Here is a 24,765-nt window from a genome sequence, read left to right as displayed (position 1 = left end):
AAATCTCTAACAAAAGGTGACTTACCAGTGTGCGTCTTCATATGCTCGTCAAAGTATTGCTTCATGTTGAAGTCCTTTCCGCACCACTGACACATGAACTGCTTGTGTCCGATGTGGATGCTCATGTGTGAACGCAGCTGGTATTTGTACTGGAAGCGCTCGCTGCAGCTCTGAAATGGCACACGGTGGACACACTCGATCAATCTTCTAAAAAAAAAAAAAATCACTTCTGGAGGAGGCAGTGCTCAATCAAACCAACATCTGTTGTTGATGGACTACTGTAAAATAGGATTTTTAATACAACAGACATGCAACAAAGGCAAAAGCCGCAATGACTGGGATCCTTTTTGTATTAAGGAAGGCTAGAAAAGCTAGATTTCACCACCATAGTCATTTCTTACAACTCTTAAAATCTGCCACAGCACTGAAAAAGGGATCTCAAACCTCACACTTGAAGGGTTTCTCTCCCGAGTGCTGCAGAGAGTGGACCTTCAGGGACATGCTGCGCTTGAACGACTTTCCGCACGTCTCACAGGTAAACGGCATGTCCTTCGTATGGGCTACACAAACGACGAAATGCACAAACATTAAAAACACACCCAGGCCTCAATCCGATAGAGAATTTGTGGCTACACTTGACAGAGCTCAGGCAGCTTTGGATGGAAAAAGTGAGTAAAACTTCAGCGTCCAGAAGTGCAAGTCTGACTCAGACTCTGCACTAAAGGGTGCATCTATAACATTCAGCCTTCAACGGGGTGACTTTTATGCAGGCACGAATGTTATGTTTATGCTTTGACATTGAATGATTTTTTTTTATTCTTTTTTTTTTTCAAAAACATCAACCATAACTGATTTGTTAAAACATCAGAGGAGTGAATACTTTTTACAGGCACTGTAAGTATGAACAACAGATAAATATATGCAAGATATTCTTGGATGGATGTGCACAAGCAGTCTGGGAAAGTAAGATGCTTATCCGTCAGAAAAAGTGGAAAAGGAAAGCAACACCCAAAACAAATCCTGCTCAACAATTAAAAAGCTGTAGAGGAGGAAGCCCAAAGTACACACGGGAGCGAGGTGACCCACGGAGATAGTTGATGGCAGTGTCACTCACCGACCATGTGCTTCCTGACGTGAGCCATGGTGTAAAATTTCTTCTCGCAGATCTCGCATGAGAACTTCTTCTCCGCGTAGCCGTGGACAATCTTGTTGTGCTCGTGCAGCGACCACAGCTTCTTGAAAGCCTTTCCACAGGTCACACACTTTCAAAGCACACAGCGAAGAAGAGGAGATGTCGTGATTACCGGGTTCATGTTTGAGAGGTTAAAAGTCTAACCAAGAATTTGTCAGAAGGCTTGAAAATTTATTTTCGCAGACACTCTCTGTTCATGCAAAAATAAACGGAGAGTTTACCGGGTTCATGTTTGAGAGGTTAAAAGTCTAACCAAGAATTTGTCGGAAGGCTTGAAAATTTATGTTCGCAGACACTCTCCGTTTATGCATAAATAAACATTGCTCCGTCTCGATCAAACACAAAAAGCCTTGCAACTGTAATGGCAGCAGAGATGGCTGCACAAAGTAATGGAACAGATGGTTGAACACGAGTAAATGCCACATTTTCAGAATTTTGCAAATAACTTTGAAAACCAGTTCTGCTTTTCCTTCCACTTCCCCATAATCTGAAAGGTGAGAGCGTGAACGGTTCCTACCTGGATGCTCCGCTCACAGTCCGTCTGTTGGTGCAGCAGCAGCTCACTCTCCAACAGGAAGCGCTTCCCACAGTTGTTGCAGATCTGCATGCGGTTGTGCGTGACGTTCATGTGCTTCTCCAGGTACCAGCGGTTGTTGAAGATGCGAGGGCATTTTTTACACGGGAAGTGTTGCTTCTCCTCCAGCCTGACCTTCTGACCTAGGCCCTCTGCATCCAGTGCCTTCTTCCTGCCCTGTCGCTGGTTGGTCAGGGTGGCCTCTGCGAGCGTCTGACGCATGGCAGTGGCGCCCACCACGGCTAAGGCTCTGGTTCCCCGGCGAGGTCGATCCATTACGATGGGCTGCTCCAGTCCAGGAATGTTTAAGGTGTTCTCCTCCTCCTCCTCTTCCTCTTCCTCATCCTCCTCATCTTCCTCTCCACTGGTATGCCCCAGTATGTCTGTCCTCTTTAGATCTTCGTCGCCCTCCTCTTCACGTCCGTCACCATTCTCCATCTCATCGTCCTCGTCACCCTCAGAGTCTCTCTCGTTTTTACGACAACGGCCAAACATGGGTTCTGTGATTGCGGAAGATTTCCCATCGGATCCCTTCGAGACGTTCAGGGTCTGGTTGTTGAGGTTGACTTCGACAATGATCTGATCTCTGTTGAAGGAGGTGTGACCATCCGCTGGTTTCGACTCCTCTCCGCCGCCCTCCACTTTACACAGAGTGGCCACACCCGTGCTGGCCCCGCCTCCCAGTCCCTCCTCTTTCTGATAGTACTGCTTTGTCTGGGCAGCCATCTTTCCCACCTCCTCCACTCTGACGGAGAACGGGCTGCTGCCTTCTCGCGTGTAGACCCTGCCGAGCTCGGACTCCTGTTTGATCTCCCGGTACAGCTGGCAGGGAGGCATCTCGGCTGGGTCGAACCCTTCCTGATTGGCCATCTCTCTGCAGGTGGCTCTCAGCGAGTGGCTGCTGAGAAGATCTCGACAGGACGCCGCGATGTCGCTCATCTGAAGCACGGTGGCAGCGTTCAACACATCACGGACGGTGCTGCTGCTCACCAGCAGCTTGGAGGTGTAAATGAAGTTGAGGATCTGCTGAAGGCCCTGAGAGGTCAGGGCGTCCAGGGACAGATCCACGCGCCGCAGCTGTTTGCTTTGGGCGAAAAGGGAATGGAAGAAGGGGCTGTAGGCCGCCAGCACTCCCTTGTGGGCAGGAAAGGTGCTGCGCTGGCGCACCAACACGATGTCCACGTCACAGAGGTCAGGCTGGAAGAGGCGCTGCTCATTCAGCCTGTCCATCAAACAGGTGAAGTGCAGAGCCACATCCTCCACCAGAGAGAACTCAGCAGAGGGGAAGTCTGTGGTCTTCTCCACTATGAGCTGAAACCAGAATAGAGACAAAGAGTTCTTCAAAATTCACATAAAAGGAATTTATGTGATAGAAAAAGAGACAAAACTATAAATCCCCAGCTCTGTTCTTTAAGGGTCAGTGTCTTGCGTGATTTAGGCTTTTGCCCATTGCAACTTAAGTGTGAGTGGTTACAATTGTTGCCTTGACGTAAGAATGTCCTAGGATGTTTCTGCATGGCTTAGAGTCTCTCGGTACACCTCATGCTGCTCAAAACACGCGTGTTAGGTGAGCTGGTGTCTCGTAATTGAGCTTAAATTTCCCATAGACAAATTGCTCAGAATAATTGAGCAAACTGAATCTGTGTGTGTGTGTGTGTGTTGAAGCAAAAACAGTTAAGAAGAGTGAAACATATTTGCAGACTATGACCCACTTATAAAAATATGCCTATTAATTTCTGTAATTACAACTTAGCTATTGGTCCAAGCAGAAATTTTGAAATGTTTGATTCATCTTTTGTTACATTTCTGGTAATAAAATTCCCCCCCGCCCCCCAACTCAAAATACAGTACAACAAAGAAATTCAGTATGAAACCACACACAATTAATTCATTAATTTTTAAAACTTCACCACCTCATATGTGTAATATTTCTGCTACTGAGTTTTTCTGATTAGGGCCGTTTATAGGTAAGGGAAATTTTTAAAGCTGTTTCTAATAAAGTTATGTTGTCTAGAGTTTTTTCTTTAGTGTTTTTTTTTTAGGCGTTTTCCTGTTTACCACAAAATTAGAAGAGCTACAAACAACAGGCAATAAATTATGTGCAAACTAATATTGATAGGAAACCATGGACACAAAAGGAAATAAACAAGAACAGTAAAATTCTGTCAATTCCTGTGATCCAAAAGAGTCAAATTAAGTAATTACGTAAATAATGTTAAAATAAACTCTCATGGCAGTTTCTGTGCATGCTTTAAAGTGTTGGGCTGCAAGCAGAGTGTGACCCAAGTCAGAGAGAAATCAAAGGTGTAACAATCAGCACTCTGTGCAAGGTCCTCGACGTCCCAAGGTGGGTTTATTTTAGCACAGGAAGGGCAGGGTTTCGATCCAGACGGGATGTGACTGAGGACACAGCAGCAAGCAAACAGAGCGCAGGCGGCTGTGCGCGCACACACACACACACACAAACGCAGCACACACATGGGATGTCCAATCTTCCACCAAACCCACACACACACAGACAAATACACAGTGTCTGGTCTCTCTGCAAGGACTGACCAGCCTGTGCATTGGTATTCAATGCCATTCCTCCTCCTGTTAGTCGGCTCCAGCAGCACACCCACTCGGTACACTCTCCCCGAGGGAAGACGAATCATGCACACAACAAAACATGTCAGGAGAAATAATTAGGGAAACACAGTTGAATAAATACTTGCTAATCCTCTAAACAAATAATAGATATTAGAATTCAGGAGTAATTTAAAAGCGCCGAATCAAACGTTGCTTATACTAAATGCTGTAAATGATCCAGATAAATTACCACGACATAGTGATAATTAACTTAAAACAATAACACTCTTCTATGTAGCAGATTCAATTCTGGATGGGGATCAAATGCATCGTTTTCTGTTCTCTGCACCATTTCTCATCACATATTTTCCTCGTTAGGATTTATGATGCTTCGTTGTCATTGTTCTGGCTGAGAAACAGATTTGCATTCTCTCCTAATCTTGAGAATCCGCTCTGTTCGCGGAATTCAATTATGTAGTTTTAGATTTATTCATAGTTCTGAGCTGCTAAATTGAACTCAGAATGAGAAGAACAAAGATTGGGATATCTCTCTCAGCACAAGGCTTCAGACACTGCCTGAGGGCAAAATGCCACAGTTGTAAATTTTAAAGTGGAAGTTTCCCTCTGAGGTCAATAATGACCTGGTCCATCTTCAGGGATTTAAACCAAAGCAACCAAGCTGAAGGCCTGGATTGGAGGTTGGGTAGAAATAAACAAAATTGGGAAAGGAAGGTGCCACCCATTTTTTGTCAGTCCAAAAAATGAGAAATTTTGAATCCAAAATATTTCTACTTTTGTTTGTTTAATATAATAAGAGTGCTTTTTATTCACATCACCTTACAAGTCTTTTCATAAGTCAGTCAACTTGATTTATACAAAATTAATTTAAAATTCAACACAAAACTGTTCACAACCTATTGTGTGGAAAAGGAGTCATTTCACTCCAATCAGAGAAGGTAACCTCTCATGTCATAGGAAACAAACACCACAATGAAAAGCGCCAAAAAGTTATCAAAAATTAAAAAGAAACCTTTAGAAAAGTCTCCTCATATTTCATCCAAACGTAATTAGGGAAAAGAAGCAAAGTAACCTCAGAACAAAGACTTATCTGTAGATATGTAGAAGAGCAAGTAATGATAGAAAAAAATCTACAAAAAAAGAAAATACAATACAATACAAAAAAAATAACGTGTGAACCAAGTGTATTTAAATGTGTCAAGCCCAGGCTAACATTATCCAACGTGCAACTCAAGTCAGACTTAGGATCAGCTTTAGTGTCAGATGGTCAGCAATGAAAATAAATAATCAGCACAGACATACAAACATACATACCAGCTCACAGACCTACAAAAAAAAATAAAAAATGATTGCATCAGATTCATCCATAAACAAACAAAAAAATTGCTGCACTGCTTTTTGTTTGCAACAAAAACATTCAAACACAGATGGTCCGAGTGATAATCAGGAGGTTCCTGAATGACAGAGGGATTTTGGTCAATTTATAATGAACTTAGTTTCAAACAGACAGACGCTTTATAAGAGCCTAATTCAGCAGGAAACAACAATCACATCTCATCGTACTGTAACCAAACAAACTGAGCATGAACTCTAATCCAACTCCCATGATCTCCCTCTTCTCTCTCCTTCTGCTTTTCCCTCGGAAATGTCAGAGAAAGAGAGAGAGAGAAAGAGAGAGCTTGTTTGCCAACATCAGAGGAGCGCCTCCTTTAACCAGCCTCTCAGTTAGATGCCTCGCTCTACATTATTCATACGTGGCCCGACCTGAGACAAACTCACAGTAACGAAGATTACCCGTTTTGACGACACAGGGCGGCAATTAAACTGGCTTCAATCAAAGCATCGCATTCACAGTTTAATCGCAGATTATTTCATCACTGGTCCAAGACAGCAATGTGACAGGATCCCCCTGCACTGTATAGGGGCCTCAAAGGGACCGTTTTACAAAGCAGCTTTCAAAGCTGACGCAGTTAAATCCCATAAAATCATTCTTCACTTTGATGCAGAACATTTTAATCCTCTGGATGTGATTTGGTAAAAGGGAGAGTTTGTTGTATGGCAAAGAAATCCTGAATATGAAATCATCTTGCGCAATGAAAAGGTTACAAATGTTTAATCTCTCACTTGCTAAGGGCTCGACACACTCATCTCTGCATCATGATGCTCGAGCTGTTGAGAGCATGCCAACATGAGGACACATTCACACCAACTTCATTTCAGATGCAACCGCATCTCACCAGGTGTTTTTGTTTAATTTTGGTTTGTGAAGGTTGGACAGGATGAACCTGGAAGTCCCTTATGGACTAGCAGAGTGGACGCCACAAGATACTTTAGGAACAGATTTTTAGTTCATTTCCTTGGAAATCTGAGCTCTGATCAGTAAACGTCACTCCATTCGGCTTTCTTTTTCTAGTCGCAAATTGGAAAGTAAGGATTCGAATTGTTACCAACAACTAGGAGCAACACAAGCTAGAAGCTTAGCATTTTCCTGCACTTTATGCATTCAAAGATTTTGAGGAACTAGGGCTGGTAATCAGCTTTGTGATTAAAAACGTTGTGTATCTCGATCTTCTGCCAACAATCAAATACTTTGTAGAGAAAAAAAGAAGCAAGCATAAAAAATATTTGGTCATGGACTACTTTAATACCACAGCAAATGTCTGCCAAAATTTCTGAAATTTTGAAAGGACTTCCATATCTACAAGAAAAAACTTGGATATTATTCTCTGAAGTCAAAAACCTGCAAATTTGCAAGAAAAACATGATTTTTTTTAATGATAAATGCCTGAATTTAAGATATTTGCATGTGCTGCCATGCATATTTTCAAATTCAAATAACTTACTAATTGGAAAGGCAGAAGCTCTGCAGTCTAATAAATTTAACCACTGACAGGCAGAAGTCCTTTAAATTCATTTCAAGTCTTTGGTTTAGCAGTTGCAACATTGAAGGTCAAAGCACTTCATGCAGGCACGTGCCACTTGTCAAATACAGCCAGATTATAGAGAAAAAAGTGATTTCAGAAAGCTAATGAAGTGCGTAAGATATGACAAGACTCCTTTGATTGAAAGCCTAAGTTTCTGACTCTTCTGGCACTTCATGTTTAATCCAGTTGGGTTGCAGCTGTGATGGATGATGCACAAAATTACAGCTCTGCCTGAGTGGAGCCTGCATTACTTAAAGAGAGAGGGCAAAAAAAAAAGAAAAAAAAGAGAGAACTTATGTTGTAGTTAATTTACTGGTGCACTCGTTACCTTCAGATGTTACTTTGACACCAAAGTGCAAGAAGAACCCACAGTGAGCGTGTCTGTCAAAGTGATTAAAAGAATCATGTGGAAACCTCTCCTGGATCAGCCAAGCCAGGATTGATGGTTTGACTCTGGCACGGTCTCGGCTCGACTGGACCCGATCCAGAGTGTGAGGATGAAGCTCCTCTTGCTAATTTCACAACTGGGAAGGCCACTTTTCTCCAACACACCTTACACCAGGGGGCTCAGGCAGGGGTGTACTGGTCACCTGGCGCAGCGGGAATGGACTGGCCGGGGGCGTTCATATTTTAACCATAAAAGCATATCATATGCAATTTTTGTCAGTTATTACAGCCGATTGGTTTATTTTCTTGAAGGACATCGAGCTAATCCAATGAAATCTCTCAGCCACTCCCCTCTCCTTTGACCAAACTTGTCAGATTTTGTCATTTGAGCTAACCTAATAGCAGTAATAGCAAATTAAAAGAGAAATGTAAAAAACTAAGAAAAGGAAGAAATCTAAAAAGTTAGAATTAATTAAATAAAAAAATTCTAAAAACAGATTCGACATACATCTTCACTATTGTCTGGGGAAACTGTAGCTAAAGAGTTGAAATACTTAACGTAGAAAATACAAGTTATTTTGTTCAGTAAACCTTGAAGCATTCACAATCATATTAGGTCTCACGGCATCATTTGTGTGAGAGAGAATGACCTTCATAGCTTTTGTTTTCTAATTGTTGTGTATGATACACCAGGTCAAATAAAAATAATATTCAAGCAGATAACTGGAAGTAGCACATGGCAAGGTTTATTTTCGAACAGGGAACACATCTTCTTCTTTTCAGGTTGACTCATCTCTCTTGTGCACAGCAAGAGCGCCACCAGTGGCGATTTGTTATATTTCTTTTATCTTCAGATTTTACAACCAAACAGCCTCCAACACATGAGAGCATAATCATACCAAAAGTGTCTAACAATCTTAAATCTAGAGGTTCAATTATTTCTGTGTCTGGAACACCACACAAATAATACTGAGTTGTGTTAGTATCCTGTTTTTTTTGTTTTTTTTTACATGGCTACTCTTTTCCTTGCAGGCTGCTATGCTTTATTTTAACCTTTCAAACAACACAATCTGCACATATATAGTCTGATATGTGGTGTGCCTTCACGTGTCGTATAAATAATCATGGTGGGCCACCGTGGCCAAAAGTGCCAGGGCCGTTTGTTTGGCCCAGTCCAGCTCTGGGCCCAGGTGGATTTACGACTCCAACTCTGGGGTCCAAATCCAAACAACAGACTGTGTGAGGTCTCTGCTGTTGCCGTTTAACAGATAGAACTTTAATCTTTATGAATTATTCGTTTTAACATCTTATTCCTATAACAAACAAGCAGCATCCAGCCAGTCTATCTCACTTGCTTGCTGACCGTTAAACAGACTGAGCCATTAGCAAAGGCCAAAGTCAGAATCATGAATGCATCAATAGTGCGAGGGAGGGCAGGTTGTACTCAGGCAGGAGGAAATCTCCGAGGTAAGGCATTGCAGGGGGTTAAAGCTTTCTCTGCCTGCACACACACACGCACACGCACACACACACACACACACACACACACACACACACACACACACACACACACACACACTATACCAACTGAACTCTGCCTCTTCAAACAGCACCCACCTCAGTGTGATCTTTACTCAAAAGCTCTATATGCCGTTTCAAATTACATGTGAAATGCTAGATGGTCAATCAAATATAATTTTGCATAAAACTGCCTTAAGCGCAGTACCTTTAGGATTCATAATTTGATATGGTCAGAATTAAAAAAACAAAAAACAAAAATTATCAATGTTCAGAAGGTTAAAAATGTTTGTAAATTAGGGCTGGGACTTTAACGCACTGTGGAATCCAAACACATATGGTACATAAAACTATTGTGACTAAATGGGTAAATATCAAATGTCCAAGTGTAAGTGAATGCAGCGCCAGAATGAGCTAAGCGTTAAATCTGTTTATTTCTGTGTTCGCACAGTACATGTTATTAGAAAATAATTGAAAAAGCTGCAAATAGTTCCCAGCTTTTGGCAACTTTCATGCAGTTTCACAGACATTTTATAGACCTTAAAATTACTAATATCAAATGGGCTACAACCAGGGGTGAAAGTAAGGGGGTACGGCAGAATACCCCTAAAACCCCTAAAAGATTTCGAGGGGGTACGCAGCAGGCATGTGCAGAACGGAGGTCTGGGGGTGCTTGAGCACCTGCCCTTTTTGCTCCTTGCCCCCAAGTGCCCTTTTGGTCAATTTTTATTTTTTTATTTTTTTGTATTATTATTTTCGAAGCCCTCTTCTGACACATAACATGTACTAAAATTATTATTTATTTATTTATTTATTTATTTTTGTACAACATAATAAGCCCTCCGGTCACCTTGTTACCTTTGACCTTTTGCCCGTGACGCATGACACAGTTGCCTCTCGTGCAGTGAGATAAGGCGGCTAACTGGAGCTCAACGTAGCGAATGTTCCAGATTACAGAACAGTTTTTGGTGAATAAAAAAAAAACAAACGTTTTTGGTGAATAAAGTGGAGTAGACTTGCTAATTGTCAGATGACGGAAAACGTTGAAGTATCGTTTCTGCTTCAGCTTGGAGTTGCGGTTTAAGCAGAGAGGTAATGAAATACAACAGACACTGACAGGCCTCTGCGTCTGCCTTTCTCTGAAGAACTACTGAGCTGGAGGAGACAGCCAGGTGAGGAGAAACTGTTCTTATCTATCCATTCAGTATTTTTATCATACAGACATTAGGCTGTTGTTGTGCTATTAGCTGCTAGCTAACGACTTTGCTAGCAAAGCTAGATAACTAAAAGCTCCTTCCCTGTACCGTTAATGATAGTCATTCTTCAGTATCGCTTATGCAATACGAGGCACATCACCCATCCAAACCCGATCATCTCCATAATGAATATATGTCCGATCTTCTAATTTCCTTTGCTGCATAATGTACATTTCATTTATTCTAGCGTTAGGTAAATGTATCTTGAAGGAGAATAACACTTAAATGAAAGTCCAACAAGGATATTCATTTAGAATTAAAAATAACTCACCGTGACTACCATGATAGATATAATGTATGTAATAAAAGTTTGTCATTAATGAAGGGGAAAAAAACTCAACCCAGACTTTAAGTTGGGTTGAGTTGAGCTGTATAATATTTTTGGAGCTCCCTACAAATGATTTACTCCTAAATGTTACTGGGGAAATATGTAATTTATTGTAAGACAATTTAAAGATAAATTTAAGGTTCGCAGAGTATGCAGTTAAAATTTTTTTCCCAATTATTCAATGGGGAAAAAAACTAACCTCAGTTAAGTAAAATAAAATTGTAATCAAAACTTTTGGAATTGTAATGATTCCTTTTTAAAAAAACAAATCGTTTTGTTTAAAAAACTTTTTAAAATTACATAACTAATTTTTGTCTTGTGAACTTAGTTATTTGCCAAACATAAACTTTTATTTTCACACATCAGAAATCTTTTGTTGTGATTTTAGGCCCTGCTTAAGACGTCATGTGAGAATCACAAGCAAAACTTTGACTCCCAACAAAAACTTAGAATAATAATAAAAGATTTCTGACATGAACAAATAAGTTTGTTTTGCAAAAAAAAATTTACTTCATGAGACAAATGTGTGATTTAAATGTTTAAAAATGTTTAAGCAAAACTCAGTAGGCTTTTCTCATGGTCACATACCATGAGAAAAGCCTACTACAAAACAAAAGCAATTTTTCCTTCTGTTTTGTTTGTTTTTTTCTGCAGTTTCACGTTAAAGTTTGATGCAGCTCTGCTTTCCTGAATCGACCGTCTTCATCTCCACTGCAGCAAATGGGCAGCTCTTTGTTTATAGATTACAGTCCACTAAAAGGTTGCATTGTGCCCTTGTTTATATTTTAAATAGTTTAATTCTGTAAAGACAAAATATGGTGGTCCAGCTCTGATTTACATATCTTGCTAAATTGCGGGTTTGAATATTGCAATACTTTCCTATAACAAAATAGACCTGCAGAAAGAAATTACTAATAAAATATCTTACATATGCATAGTTGTATGCTCTATGTAGAGATTATCCTTAGTTTTGATGGTATATCTCACAATTTTGTAATTTATCATTGTTTATTAAACTCTGAAAGCTGAGTGGCTTTGTTAATATTCTGTCCTAGAATGCGGTTAGATGTGCCCTTTTTTTTTTGAGCACCTGCCCCTTTAGTGGTCTCTGCATGGCCCCGTTATTACTTTTGCTACTTGTTATTACTTAGAAATGGAATTTACTGTATAAAAAACAATCGTAAATATTTTTATCTGAAAAATGTTATTTTTTGACTGTGAGGTAAAACATTCATTCATCCCCATTCATCCAGTTTTCCCTTAATCCCCCCGTGGGGTGCCCCCACAGGGGGTAACGTTTTGGCTGAAACGTTACTCCGAATCGTTCACCAGTTGAACATCTCGGGAGCGAGTGGGTTACGCCCTGGACAGGTTGCCAGCGTGTCACAGGGGGAACATATAGAGACAGACAGGACAAACAACCATGCACACACATTCACACCTGAGAAATTAGAGGGAACCCAATTAACCTAGTCATGTTTTTGGACTGTGGGAGGAAGCCGGAGAACCCGGAGAAAACCCACGCATGCACAGGGAGAACATGCCAACTCCATGCAGAGAGACCGGTGCTGGGAATTGAACCCACAACCTTCTGACTGCAAGGCAACAGCTCTACTAACTTAATTCTTTTAAGTCTTAGAATAATTACGTCATGAGGGAAAACGTGACGCAACTCGGACCCTGTGACGTGTTTTACCCATTTCATTCTGTTCTATGTGACAACACCGCCCTCTGCTGGTCTTGTTTTGTTCCTCCTACTCATGGATTTTCACTGGCGGCATTCTGTCAAGTCCTGTCCGCTGTTCTGATTTGCTTGATGAGTTTTTATTGCCCCTTTTCCACCGGCTCTACTTCAACAAATCGGCTCGGCTCTATTTCGGAGTGACCGCGTTTCACCGGCCCAACTTGGCTCTGTAGCAGGGTGCCGCCTCCTGGTGGCGGAGGGTGTAGCGCCATGTGCTGTGCTTCGTTACATGCGACCCAGAGGTCAAATATTTCCCGTTTTGACCGGTTATTTTTTTTAAACGACAGAAACATTTAAAGCCCGTCGGTCATTTGACAGCTTATAATTAACACCCTCTTTACACACTTTACACAAAGAGTTCATCGCAGAGCCAACTAAAATCAATCAATAAAAGAATCCTTTCTGAATATCATCTCATGGACACTGAACTAAATGCGTCTTTCTGACCGGGAGCTGGCGGCGTGTTGAAGAGTTATGGACCGGACGCTTTGGAGCGTCTGGTTAGGAAGCCCATTCAACAACTTTGGTAGAAACAGCACATTTAATTTCAGTCTCCATTACATACAGAACAGAGAAAACTAAAGAGAATGCAATGCTGAATCCATTTATAGTCTAAACAGAGGAGCCGGCAGTTTATCTTGAGGAAATAAATGAAGGTGCACAAGTTAATTAGATCGTAACCAACCAACGCGGACGCGGCTCTGCCGCTGCAAAGAATTAAATTTAACTCACCCAGTGGTTTTAATTAATGGAGCTGAAGTGAGCGGCGCTCAGAAGCGCGGTAGACATAACATCTGTCTGTTTCCGGTAAGTGAAACCACGCAAAAATAATAATAATAAAAACTAAAAATAAAAAATCCTCGCACAGGGTAAAAAAAAATAAAGTTCAATGGATCGGTTTGGATCAGGCAGATCCAACTGCCCGATGAACCAGCGCAGATATCTCTGCAGATACAACCAGGAGGAATTTGTAAATCTGTGTGATCAGACCACAGCAGGTGAAGTGTTGGTAATTTAAGTGGAGTTGTAATTTCATTTATTGTTAGTTATTGGGGCCATAGTCAGTGGTTTTTGTCGCTACGGAGAAAACGTTAGATGCATTTATCTGCTTTATGTGTGATGGGATCTGGATACACGATTCAACTGGGTGAATATCAACTACGCAGTACCTGCAATAACTTTTTTTCCATTTCATATGATCTCTGAACTGTTCGTGCTTTACTAGAGCAGGGCTGCAACACGTCGATCACGGAAGGTTTTGAGTAGAGGTCTCGGCATTAGGTGGCAAACTGAACGCCGCCAGGACGATGAGACCAGCATGTCCTCCTCTGACTCTTTATCAAAACGTTAATAACTTTATTAAAGAACAAAAAAAATCAACAAAACGTGTTCAAATTAATGATTCAACAACAATAATAATCTCAGTAATTATTGTTTCAACAAGGTGTTGTGCAATTCTGTGCGTTTCTTCCATTACCAAAATAACCAGCAGAGCAGGAGTTTAAAATCAACTAATCAACCACAGCTGTGTTCAGGGAGCTTATTAATAATCGCATAATAAATATCAAGCCTGAAAACCTGATATTGTAATGGACTAAATGTTTTTAACGTAATCTCTGGTCGGCCTTGGGGAGTGCAGAAGGTTGCCATGGCAACGGCTGTGCTTAAAAGACAGAGAGAGACGGAGAGTAAAAATGTGCGAGTGGTTTAGAGTTGACCAGCTGTTCGGGTTGTTTTACCTTTGTCTTGGCTAATCACAGCCGCTGTAGTTTCTGAACATTCAATAAACTACAAACTTAGACTAATTACCTCGTTCTGTGTGACTATATGTCAATCACAACAAACATCAAACAAGGTAAATACGTTTCATTAAGTATTTAACAAACAAATGGCTTCTACCGCAATAATAATGTGAAATTAAATTAATTGTCTAATATAAAAAAAACACTTCAGTGCTGTCGGGCTCTGAGTCTGAGAGGCTTTTTCTTTATCAAAGAATTTTGTTTTTTGCCTCTTATTTAGTGGAAATATTGATGTTGTTGAGATGTTCTCCAAAATAATAACCTTTTTCAACCTTTACAGCTCCATTGTTGAAAATGAGGAGCCAACATTCACAAATGACATTGAAATAAAATCCAGTCCAACACCTTGTTTGAGGTGATTCCTCTGGATCCTGTTGGAGGAAAAATATCCCAACTTCAGAAGATGAGCTTTAACCTACCTAACAGAGCTCTGTGGTTCCTCCTATCAGTATGAGAGTCAGGGTGAGGAGGCGCCATGTTAGGAAGATGAAGTGGAAGCTGCAGGATCTTCAGAACAAACAGGTCATGATGCTGGGCTACTGATTATCCCTCTGTCTGGCCACAGGATCAATATAACCAGTTTAAAAGCTAAAATGAATGGTTATATGTCAGACATGGAAAACTGGGATGCACTCCATGCCATGATGTTCAGGATTTAGGTCTCACGGCATCTCAAGGTATGAACATTACAGCCAGCGGGCTGAAGGAAATACAGCTTTATTTTGTACCAATTCAAGAGCTACCCAGCTTTAAATATATATATATATATATATATATATATATATATATATATATATATATTATATATATATATATATATAATTTTTTTTTTTTTTTTTTTTTTTGTCGGAGTACCCCCAAGAATTTAAAAATACTTTCACCCCTGGCTACAACATGCAAAACACTGAAGATCTGACCACACTGTAATGCATTTTACAACACAAACGTTAGCGTACATGTGTTAGAGACAAGCACAAGCTTCACATGTTCCAAAGTAAGTTGTAAAGATGAAGTCAGCGGAAACATGAAAGCTTCCAAGAAGTTATTGAAACTCTATTTTCTGCAAACGCATACATGCGGTTCATTCAGGCTGCTATTTGGAGAGTGAGACTCAAGCAGAAAACAGGAAGTCTCAGCATGGTGGGCCTTGTTTGATCTTTTGAGTTTTTAATGTGAAAAAGATGACTGCCTTTCAGAAATCTCAGAAATGAAGTAAAGATGCAACTTCTAGGGAATAAATACAGAGACTCTTGATTGGAGTTAATCCTGTGTAAATCATACAAATTTTTTTGGGAGGGTGCCATTTCCAGTTGGTAATGCTAAATGCTAAATAAAGTGCAGGGAAAAGAGGGCTCAAAGTGTCGACTTCAAAATTGTTGCAGCTGTAGTTTTATGAGATTGTTGTCAAGTTGCTGGGGCTCATAATGACATTTTAACAGGAACGTCACGGGTTAAAAATAACTGTTGTGCTTTCACATCTTCACAGAGCACACAGACAAAGTCTTTCAAACTGCAATCAATTTGCAGCGCAACTCAACTCACACTGACCTCCTCAAATCCTCAGGAAGCTCGATAAACCATCTTACACATTCACAAATACGTTCAACCAGCAAAATGCAGACATGTATTCCATGAATAAGGAAGGCTGACGTTACGTGCCGCTTTGACCCAGAGAGCCCTTCAAAGAGCGCACTCAGCAGCCCTACGCGCAGTGCGTTCTCCGGCGGAGGGGCGCTCTGCACGGCCTGACATGACTGACACCCAGAGGAAAGAGAGCGGGCATCGTGTCAGGCCTCATCTCGCTCGGCGGTACACAGAGATGGCAGGGGAGCAGTGCCCGCCTCTACGCACACAGACGAATATCCCTTAGTCATCATGAGGGGATTTCAGAACGGAACTATGACGGCTCTGGCTGCAAACTCTCTGATAGTACAGCAGCGAGTTTGGGCGCTCGCCGTTGCATCAGAGCGCTTCAACTCGGAAGGAAGTAGATCACAAAGCAAACAAAAGGGGACAAGGGCACGTCATTCATGATGGAGTCCAATCAGACAGTCATTAAAAAGCCATCAGAGTAATGACTGATGCGGCGTCCTCTGTGTGCTCATCGGAGCAGCTCCTTTGCTTGCTGACTGTTGTAGACCTGAATGCTTAAAGATGTGAACTCTGATTCATGCCTCGCTCATCAGCTGCTGTCTGGTTTGGACCAAGGCTAAACAAGAGTGCTGAGGATGGAAACTTAGTTTGCGAAGAACTCTTAATGTTTTCAGCATTTGCGTGTACTTCGGAAAACGATTCCGAAATAGTTTTTTTTTTTTTTTCTCAGGACTTTCTTAAGCCATTTTAGTTTTAAAATGCGCACTGGAAAGTGTTTTCAAATGGAATCCACTAGATAATCTTAAATACTTGTGTTGATACCATGACAACAAAGTGCTTTAGTGAAGATAATCATACTGTTAGGACCTCACGGAGAGCCAAACCCTTTTCTTTTTATGAATGCGGTAAAACTGTAAAACTGACCAGGAAATTCTGAATTTTATCCTTTTCTTTAAACACCTAAATAATAGTTTTAATCACCGAACTCATTAGCTAAGATGCTAAAGCATGTGAAATTAGAGTATTTCTGGTGAAATGAAGAATCATATCAGATAAAGGACAAAAAATAAATAAAAAAAACTTCACCACTTGCTGCTGGTTTTTCCCCTCTCCGCCACTTGAGCTAATTATTTTACACCCTTCAGTCTATTCAAATATTTTTACTTGTCTAACAGCATTACTCACCGCTGGCTGCAATTAATAAAGACAATATTATCAGCATTCCTGCTGCGCTAATCCCTGACATCCAATCTCCCATCACTCCCCACTGCGGGTTTTTGCTCCATCCTATTCTGGAGATTTGGACTCAGCCAAGTCTCGCCTTGTTGGAGCTCCACCACCACCTCACACTGTTGGATTCAAAACCAGTTTCCATCTATATGTTAATACAACCACAGGTGACAAGCCAATCTAGCTGTGATACGAGTTTAGCAGAGCATGAAATTGCGGGATCACAAGCAAAAATAGGGACAAGAACCCAGCAGGAGCCGTATGTTGGACAACATCCACGATGGAAACATTTGACAGCATGTGTGGGACAGGTTTGGCCGCAGGGGACGCGTGTCGGATGAAGCTGAGGACAGCGTGTGCGAGCAAGTGTTGCTTAATGCAAAGCCACGTTGAAAGGAGGCCTCGACAGGCGGCTGAGATGATGAGCGAGCTGGATGAGCAAAAGGAGCCGCACGCAGGCCGGGAAGGGCCAGAGAATGGCGCACCAGGACAGGAGCGTCCACACTGATGCTCTGCCAGGAAGCTTGTGTCTGTGGGCCAGTGATCTGGTATAGGAAGCGCTGAGTCAGGAAACCTGGCCAAGAGAGAGGGGCCCGTGGTGCAGCCTGGCATCTCTTCCACACGCCACAATGCTTCACACAACACTGCCCTGCTGGAGTTATAACACACTGTTCCCAAAACCAGCACACCGCAGCCTGCACGACACGCCCACTAGCAAAGCACACACTTGCAATAGCAAACAAGGACGGCAAAAACCTGCCGGGATTAATGTGCGTTTCCAAACACGTAAAAGTGCCTTGCAGAGGCATTCATTATCCCATCACAGTTTGACACGTTACAGTACAAACCTCAAAGTCTTTTATTGGATTTTTTTTTTTTTGCAAACTGGTGCAAGATTGTGAAGTACAATAAATGAAAAGGAAAAATAGAAAAAAAAATGTTTCTTGCAAATTTTTCACTGCTGCAAGTCTTTGAAATGGCTTTATAAGTTTTGCCCATTTTTACCAAATTCGCTTAATGGCAAGTCAGAGCTCAGTCAGAGCGATGAAGAGTGTCCTTAACCCTGGTGTTTACAAATGGGGTTCAATCGACCCCACACCCATTTCACCTGTATCAGTTGCCTCAGGCCTCGCACGCACAAGGGTTAAATATTAATTTTCAAGTCTTGCCTCAGATTCTCGATTGGAGTTAGGTCTAGACTTTGACTGCACCATTCCAACACATGGTTTTTCTTTCATCTCACAATTAAAACTGGGACTGAGTTGGTCTATAACATAAAATCCAAGTAAAATACAGAAGTTTGTTGCAACTTGAATGTTTTTGCAAGGCACTATATGAATAGTCGCCGTGAACAAAAATCAAGCCTGACTCAAAAACTGTTAATTTTTTAAAAACTCAAATCACACAAAAGGTGAATATCTACCAATAAAGATGGTTATCGCAGAAAATTGCGGAAAACATAGAGCGCAGGCGGTCATAACAGACATCAACTGAGACATATTGTAATATATTTATCATCTGTTTCATATCTTGAAATGAGGATCAGAGCAATCAGAGCAATCTCTGTGTGTAAGTTTGGATTCCGCTGACATATTTCATGAGAAGGTCAGAAAGGACAGAGAAGAAAAAAATAAGGGCATCAGCTTTCTGAAGCAACAGAAGCTGAATTCATGGTGCCAGATTAAAAAATGCTCTGTTTTCCCAGTTACTCAGATTTACATTCTAAGCTGTTATTTAAAATAAATACGTTACATAACACACAAGTTCTGTTGTTCACATGGAAAGGCAGAAGAAGAAAGAGATTTTTACAAATAATCAATCCAAGTAATTGATGGGTTGATTATTTTTGATGACACCAACAGAATAGCCAAGCGCAATATTTGCCATAAAGTTGTGTCAGTCAAATCCAGATCAATAAATAATTTGCATCAGTTAAGACAGCAGACATCCGCATTAGAACCATGACGAGTAACAAGTACTAGACCAAATTTCCAGCATCGTGTTCAGTGTAGGTTTGTAATTCATTGGTGAATACCACTTCAGTCCAATAACTGCTTAGTCTACAGTTATTTTCTTTTTTGTTACAGTTAGACCTCATCCTGCATGTTTATCTCGCGCAGGCTTCTCAATTTGTTTCGACCAGTTTTTGATTTCAAATTTAGCTGCCAGGGAACAATCTGTGTTTTTGTTTCACAAGAATTGTTAGCTTTGCTTTGCGAATGGATTACGCTTTCCATTCCTTCACTGCACAGCTCTCTCGTTTTCTTGTAATCAGAAAACGAAGGGCTCTCTGAATCCATTTGCTTTCTTGTAGGATATTTGTATCACGCAAGCAGACGTCAGGTGGATTCTCTACTGGTTTATGTTTGACATTGGTCTAAAGTTTGAATCACCTCAAACACACCAAGCAAAACAGAATTAGATTAACTTTTCTGAGCTACGGGAGAGTTTCTTAGAGGGCAAATGAGAACCAAAATAAATCAGGAATATTAGGAAAAACAAAAGAATAAATGTAATGAAAACTGTTTTCATAACTGCAAGCAGCTCATTAGCATCTCAAAACCTCAATAAATTCCGGAACTTTGACCCCAAATTGTTTATCCATGAAGAGAGAAGAGTTCAAACCATCTCTTTCTTTGGTTATAATAGGCAAGAATCACATCCCGCATTCCAGTCGTACGGCAAGACAAAGATCTAAAGGGGAGCAGCAAAAGCAAATAGGGTGGAATAGCAACTGATGGCATCATCCAGAACATTTTCATGTGGAGCATCATCTCCAGTGCCTGGAAAACGTGCTGTTAGCATGTCATTGCATTTTCTGTTAGATCATTTTATCAATTATCTTGTAAAATATATGCCAAATCCCACTTTTTTTTTTTTTTATCCTTCGATGTCCCTTGCAGCGATCACTATGGTTTCCTCATGTCACCAAAAAAAATTAACTTCAGTTTTGACATTTTTATATGCTCCTCTTTAGAATATAAAAAAAAGAAATCCCAATATAGGAAACAATTAAAAAACTGCTCAGCGTTTCTGATCAAAATCAGTAACTTTTTTTTTTTTTTTCTCCTTCCGACACGTGCCTCTCTCACAGGACGGCAAGAGTTTAAGGAAAAAAAAAGAAAGGTCACATGTAAAAACAATGTGTGTTTTTCTTAGCGTAAAAAAAAACAAAGTAACCTCCTTAAAACAAGCTTATGTCATTTGGTGGAACGTGAACAAAAGAACCCTTACATAAGCTCAGTGTGTCTCCATGTGTTTGACCTTGCCATCTGCGTAGCGATGTCCACAGCTCACAATCTCTGGGGCATAAATCTGCAGCACCTACAGGGAGGTAAGAGTTTCTCAGAAAACCCGATCTCCCGCCAGGACCTGATCATGCCTGCTGCCGTTTGTTGCCAGGTCTCAGGAATGGCTGCACTGTAACGGTTTAACAAAGACTGATGTTGGTTTCATCCCTCTGCGCTCAGAGACAGAGACGTCCACTGGCTTGGCAGGAGCGCCGTGAATAGGGAGCTAAAAGCCGCTCAGGCCCTTTTAAAAGAGACGACCTGCATGGCTGATGCTCTAAACACAATCATACTAAAAAGAAAAAAAAAAAAAAAAAAACACCCTGTTGTTTCACGAATGTTTGAGGTGTACTTAGTTTCACATTTTGTGCTTATTAAAAAAAACATTACGGGCTGTTAAATGAAAGCCAAAGAGACGGCGTGTGTATTTACCATGCCTGCACATGCTCCGTGTGCTGACGTTTAAAACTCGGCAATCACAATCTAGGAGAACATGGACTGATTAACACACACGGGCAAGTACAGTCATGTGGAAAAAAAATAAAATAAAATGGCTTTAAGAGCTCTGATTTTTTCCTTTCGTGGAGAAATTATGTCAAAATTCATGATGTTAGTGTAAAATAAAACAAATAAGAAGAGAAATTCTGACAGGTTTGTCAGACTATACCCAACTAAATACAGGAGAACTTTCACCTCCTTCCATTTCCTTAAATTTAAATACGCTTTTTCTACTGTTGTCTGCTGTTGACATGGTGATGTTTTAGGTCGCTTTTTGTGACATTGTTCTAAAACACAAACTTGCAACTTGACGACCCCAAAGGGTTAAAAAAAACAAACAATTTGCACACATGCAATATTCTTCTGAAATTTTGTTTTCTGTTATTTTATGCCCGTTTTGTTTTCTGTGAGGGCTCTGTGGCAGCTCTTTTTTTCCCCCAATTTTAACTTTGCATCTTTCTCCAATATTGTATGATGTACCTCTTTCTGTCATCACTTACAGTTTCTGTTTGCCTCTCCGCGAGTCCTCTTCTCCATCTGGTTTGGTTTGAGAGCCTCCGTGGTCTCATGTAATTCAACCATTAGTTATGTAACATATGGCTAATGAGAAACAGGGACTTTACATGAAACCGACCCCCTGTTTGAAGTACGTAAAGTACTTGCAGCATTTATCTAGGACTAAAAACAATCAGAGATAAACTATCTTTAAATCAGCGAGGGATAACATTCACCGTACTCACACCAACCACGCTGTCGTTTCTCTCTCATGTCTTTCCAACAGAAAAAGAGAAGAAAAAAAAATAACAGAATAATAACCAAACTCCCCGTTCCTCTTAGCTCCCGGCAGAAGCCACCCAGTGAGCACCAGGGCTGACCTAGGCTGACCTGACCCAGATATTAACCCAAGCCTCCAGATGTGAACGCGCACTGGGATTACTCCACCGCTGCATCCAGCTCCACATGCTTTCCTAATGAGGCATCCTGAAATGACCCCGGAGCCAGAGCGGACTGTTGGGCTTCACTATCAGACTCCGGAGCAGCCACGCTCTTTCCTGTACGCTTTGGGTATATTGATGGTATTTATAGCACTTATTTAGTGGCGCAAAAAAAAAAACGCATAGGGGCGCTGCACTCGAGGGGTCGCAAAAATGATGAGGGGAAATTTTTTTTTCTCGTCAGCATTTTATGTACTTAACAGCTGTTTGTGTATGAAATGATCGATAACTGAGGAACAGCACTGATTAGGCGCCTCTCCCCTCCCATACAGGTAGCTTGGTTCTCACTTCGAGAACGCGCAGAAGCGCGGTTTTTTTTTCTGCTTTTAAATTTTAATTGTAGTGCACTCGACAACAGGAAGCTAAAGATGGCGCGGCGGGACAAAAAAAAACTCCGGGGCATAAAACAAAAAACGGAAGAGGGGGAAGGATAAAGATGTTGGAGAGACGAAGAAAAGCTTTTCAAAGTGGTTGAAAGGTATATTCAGCACTATTACAAGTTTTATAGTAGTTTAATACAGAAATCCTCGTTAGCCCATCACAGCCACCTGCTGTCCTCCCGCTGCAAGGTGGAGATCAGCTCCTCCTCACCACAATCGCAGCTTTCCTCCCACCGCGAATTTTCTTGAAGTCTCAGAAAAATCACAATCAGGCCATAAAAAAATAATAATAATAAAAAAAAAGCTCAAAAGAAGCTGCTTCTTCTTTTGTATTAGAAAAACAACTCGAGTTAGGTCGTATAGTAACGAAGCACAGCACATGGCGCCTAGAGGCGGGGCGCTATACCTCCACTCCCCCACTCCCACCGCCAGGGGGCGGCACCCTGCTACAGATCCCAGTCTGGAAAAGCGGTAACTCCGAAATAGAGCCGAGCCGGAGCCGGGCTGCTGAAGTAGAGCCGGTGGAAAAGGGGCATTATATTTTTATTCAGCTTCCTTCACCAACTGAGAGTCTCCGGTACATTTAAGAAATTTTTTGAGGAAAAATTTGACCAATTAACAGAATGAGTTTCTTCTGTAGAGTTACAAACTGGATCGGAGCTGGATTGGGACTCCATGATCTTGATCGACAAATCTTGAAACAAAGTTATAAGGTAGAGACCTTCACAGACAACAGAGCTCTCCAAAAAATAAACAGAATACTGTCCTTCTGCCCCAAACTGGATCTGGTGAAGAAAACCAGCAGATTCTGCACAGGAGTCCCATTGTCTGCCGCAGAACTTGTGAAATCATTACATCTACCAACTGAAGTTGAGTCATCTGCAACACAAACGTCGTATAATGAATACAGATATGGCAGCATGCCATTACTGCCACTGCCTGTCTTTGGGGCAGGGAGGCCCAGAAGTCCTTTTTAATGTCCTGGATAGGATTGTTAATCCATTTATCCTGTTGAACTTTGAGAGGGTTTCTCCAAGTTTTTCACAGAAAACATTGTAGCTCTTAGAGGCTCGAATACACCGGTAGATTCAGATTCCCATGAAATGCATAACTATTCTGGAGCATTTTCAGCCAGTTTCTTTAGATGAACGGACCTCAGTTATTAAGCATCTGTGGCCTTCAAATTATCCTTTGGATTGTCTTCCTACTCATTTGATAAAAGACATTTTCTCACTTCTGGCCTATATATCGTGATAAATGCCTCATTGCAGTCCAGTTGTGTCCCATCTATTCTTAAACATGCTGCAGTTAAACCCCTTAAAAAAACCTAATCTAGACTCAAGTGTACTAGCACATTTTAGGCCCATTTCTAAACTCCCTTTTTTATCTAAGGTCCTTGAAAAAATTGTTTTTATTCAGCTAGAAATGTTTTTAAAAGATAATATAACTGAGAAGTTTCAGTCTGGGCTTAAAGCTGCTCATAGCACTGAAACAGCTTTGCTTCGAGTTTATGATGATCTTCTTTTAACAGTTGATTCAGGCAATGTTGCCGTTTTATTACTTCTAGATCTGAGCGCCACATTTGACACTGCAGATCATCAGGTTCTCTTATATAGATTAAAACATTGTGTTGGCCTGAGACGCCCAGTATTTAAATGGTTTAAATCTTATTTAGAAAACAGAACTTTCTCAGTTCATCTTGACCAATGTTGTTCTGGGGCCAAACCTTTAAAGTACGGCGTTCCCCAAGGCTCAGTTTTAGGTCCCGTTTGTTTTTCTTATATTTATTGCCTCTTGGTCAGATTTTCCATAAATTTAATATTTCTTTTCATTGCTTTGCGGATGACGTACAGATTTATATGCCCCTTAAACTACAAGATGGTAAAAATGAATCTCTTCAGCTATTGATAGATTGTTTAGCTGAAGTCAAATTTTGGATGGAACAAAACTCTCTTCACCTTAATCGGAGTAAGACTCAAGTAATATCATTTGGTCACAGACTTCAGACTACAAATCCAGATCTGATTCTTGGTCCTTTAGCTCGGTTTTGTCCGACCTCTGCTAGGAATCTTGGTTTCACTTTTGATAGCTCTTTAAAGCTAGATAAACAACTTAGCTCTGTCGTTAAATCAAGTTTTTATCACCTGCGGATTTGAGCAAAAGTTAAATCTTATTTTTGTATTAAGGACTTTGAAGGACGTATCCATGCCTTCATTACAACTCGTTCGGATTATTGCAATTCATTATATAAAGGCATGGATAAATCACAGATGCAGCGACTTCAAATGATCCAAAACGCAGCGGCACGGCTTCTTACAAGAACCAGGAAGCGTGACCATATAAGGCCTACACTGGCTGCCCGTCTTTTATCGAATAGATTTTAAGATTCTCAAGAGAAAAAAAAGTATACTTTAGTATATTTCAAACATACTTATATTTGAAATATATCAATATATATGAAGTATACT

The 24,765-nt window shown here is 40.8% G+C and overlaps 1 protein-coding gene across 1 annotated transcript in view; it reads right to left on the bottom strand.

Annotated features, from left to right (window-relative positions):
- Positions 1-24,765, bottom strand: part of zbtb47b (zinc finger and BTB domain containing 47b) — a 36,846-nt gene that overhangs the window by 10,703 nt on the left and 1,378 nt on the right. The window contains exons 2-5 of the mRNA XM_008396217.3: positions 1,710-3,077; positions 1,115-1,262; positions 445-560; positions 26-170 (exon numbers count right to left, since the gene is read on the bottom strand). Of these exons, the coding sequence (XP_008394439.2) occupies positions 26-170; positions 445-560; positions 1,115-1,262; positions 1,710-3,077 (1,777 nt within the window). The remainder of the gene's footprint in view (positions 1-25; positions 171-444; positions 561-1,114; positions 1,263-1,709; positions 3,078-24,765) is intronic.

The sequence above is a fragment of the Poecilia reticulata genome, chromosome 20 (genome assembly GCF_904066995.2).
Source record: "Poecilia reticulata chromosome 20, P_reticulata-male-v2, whole genome shotgun sequence".
Taxonomy (NCBI): Eukaryota; Metazoa; Chordata; class Actinopteri; order Cyprinodontiformes; family Poeciliidae; genus Poecilia; species Poecilia reticulata.
Note: the sequence above shows the minus strand (reverse complement) of the source record. Positions and strands in the feature narration are given on the sequence as shown.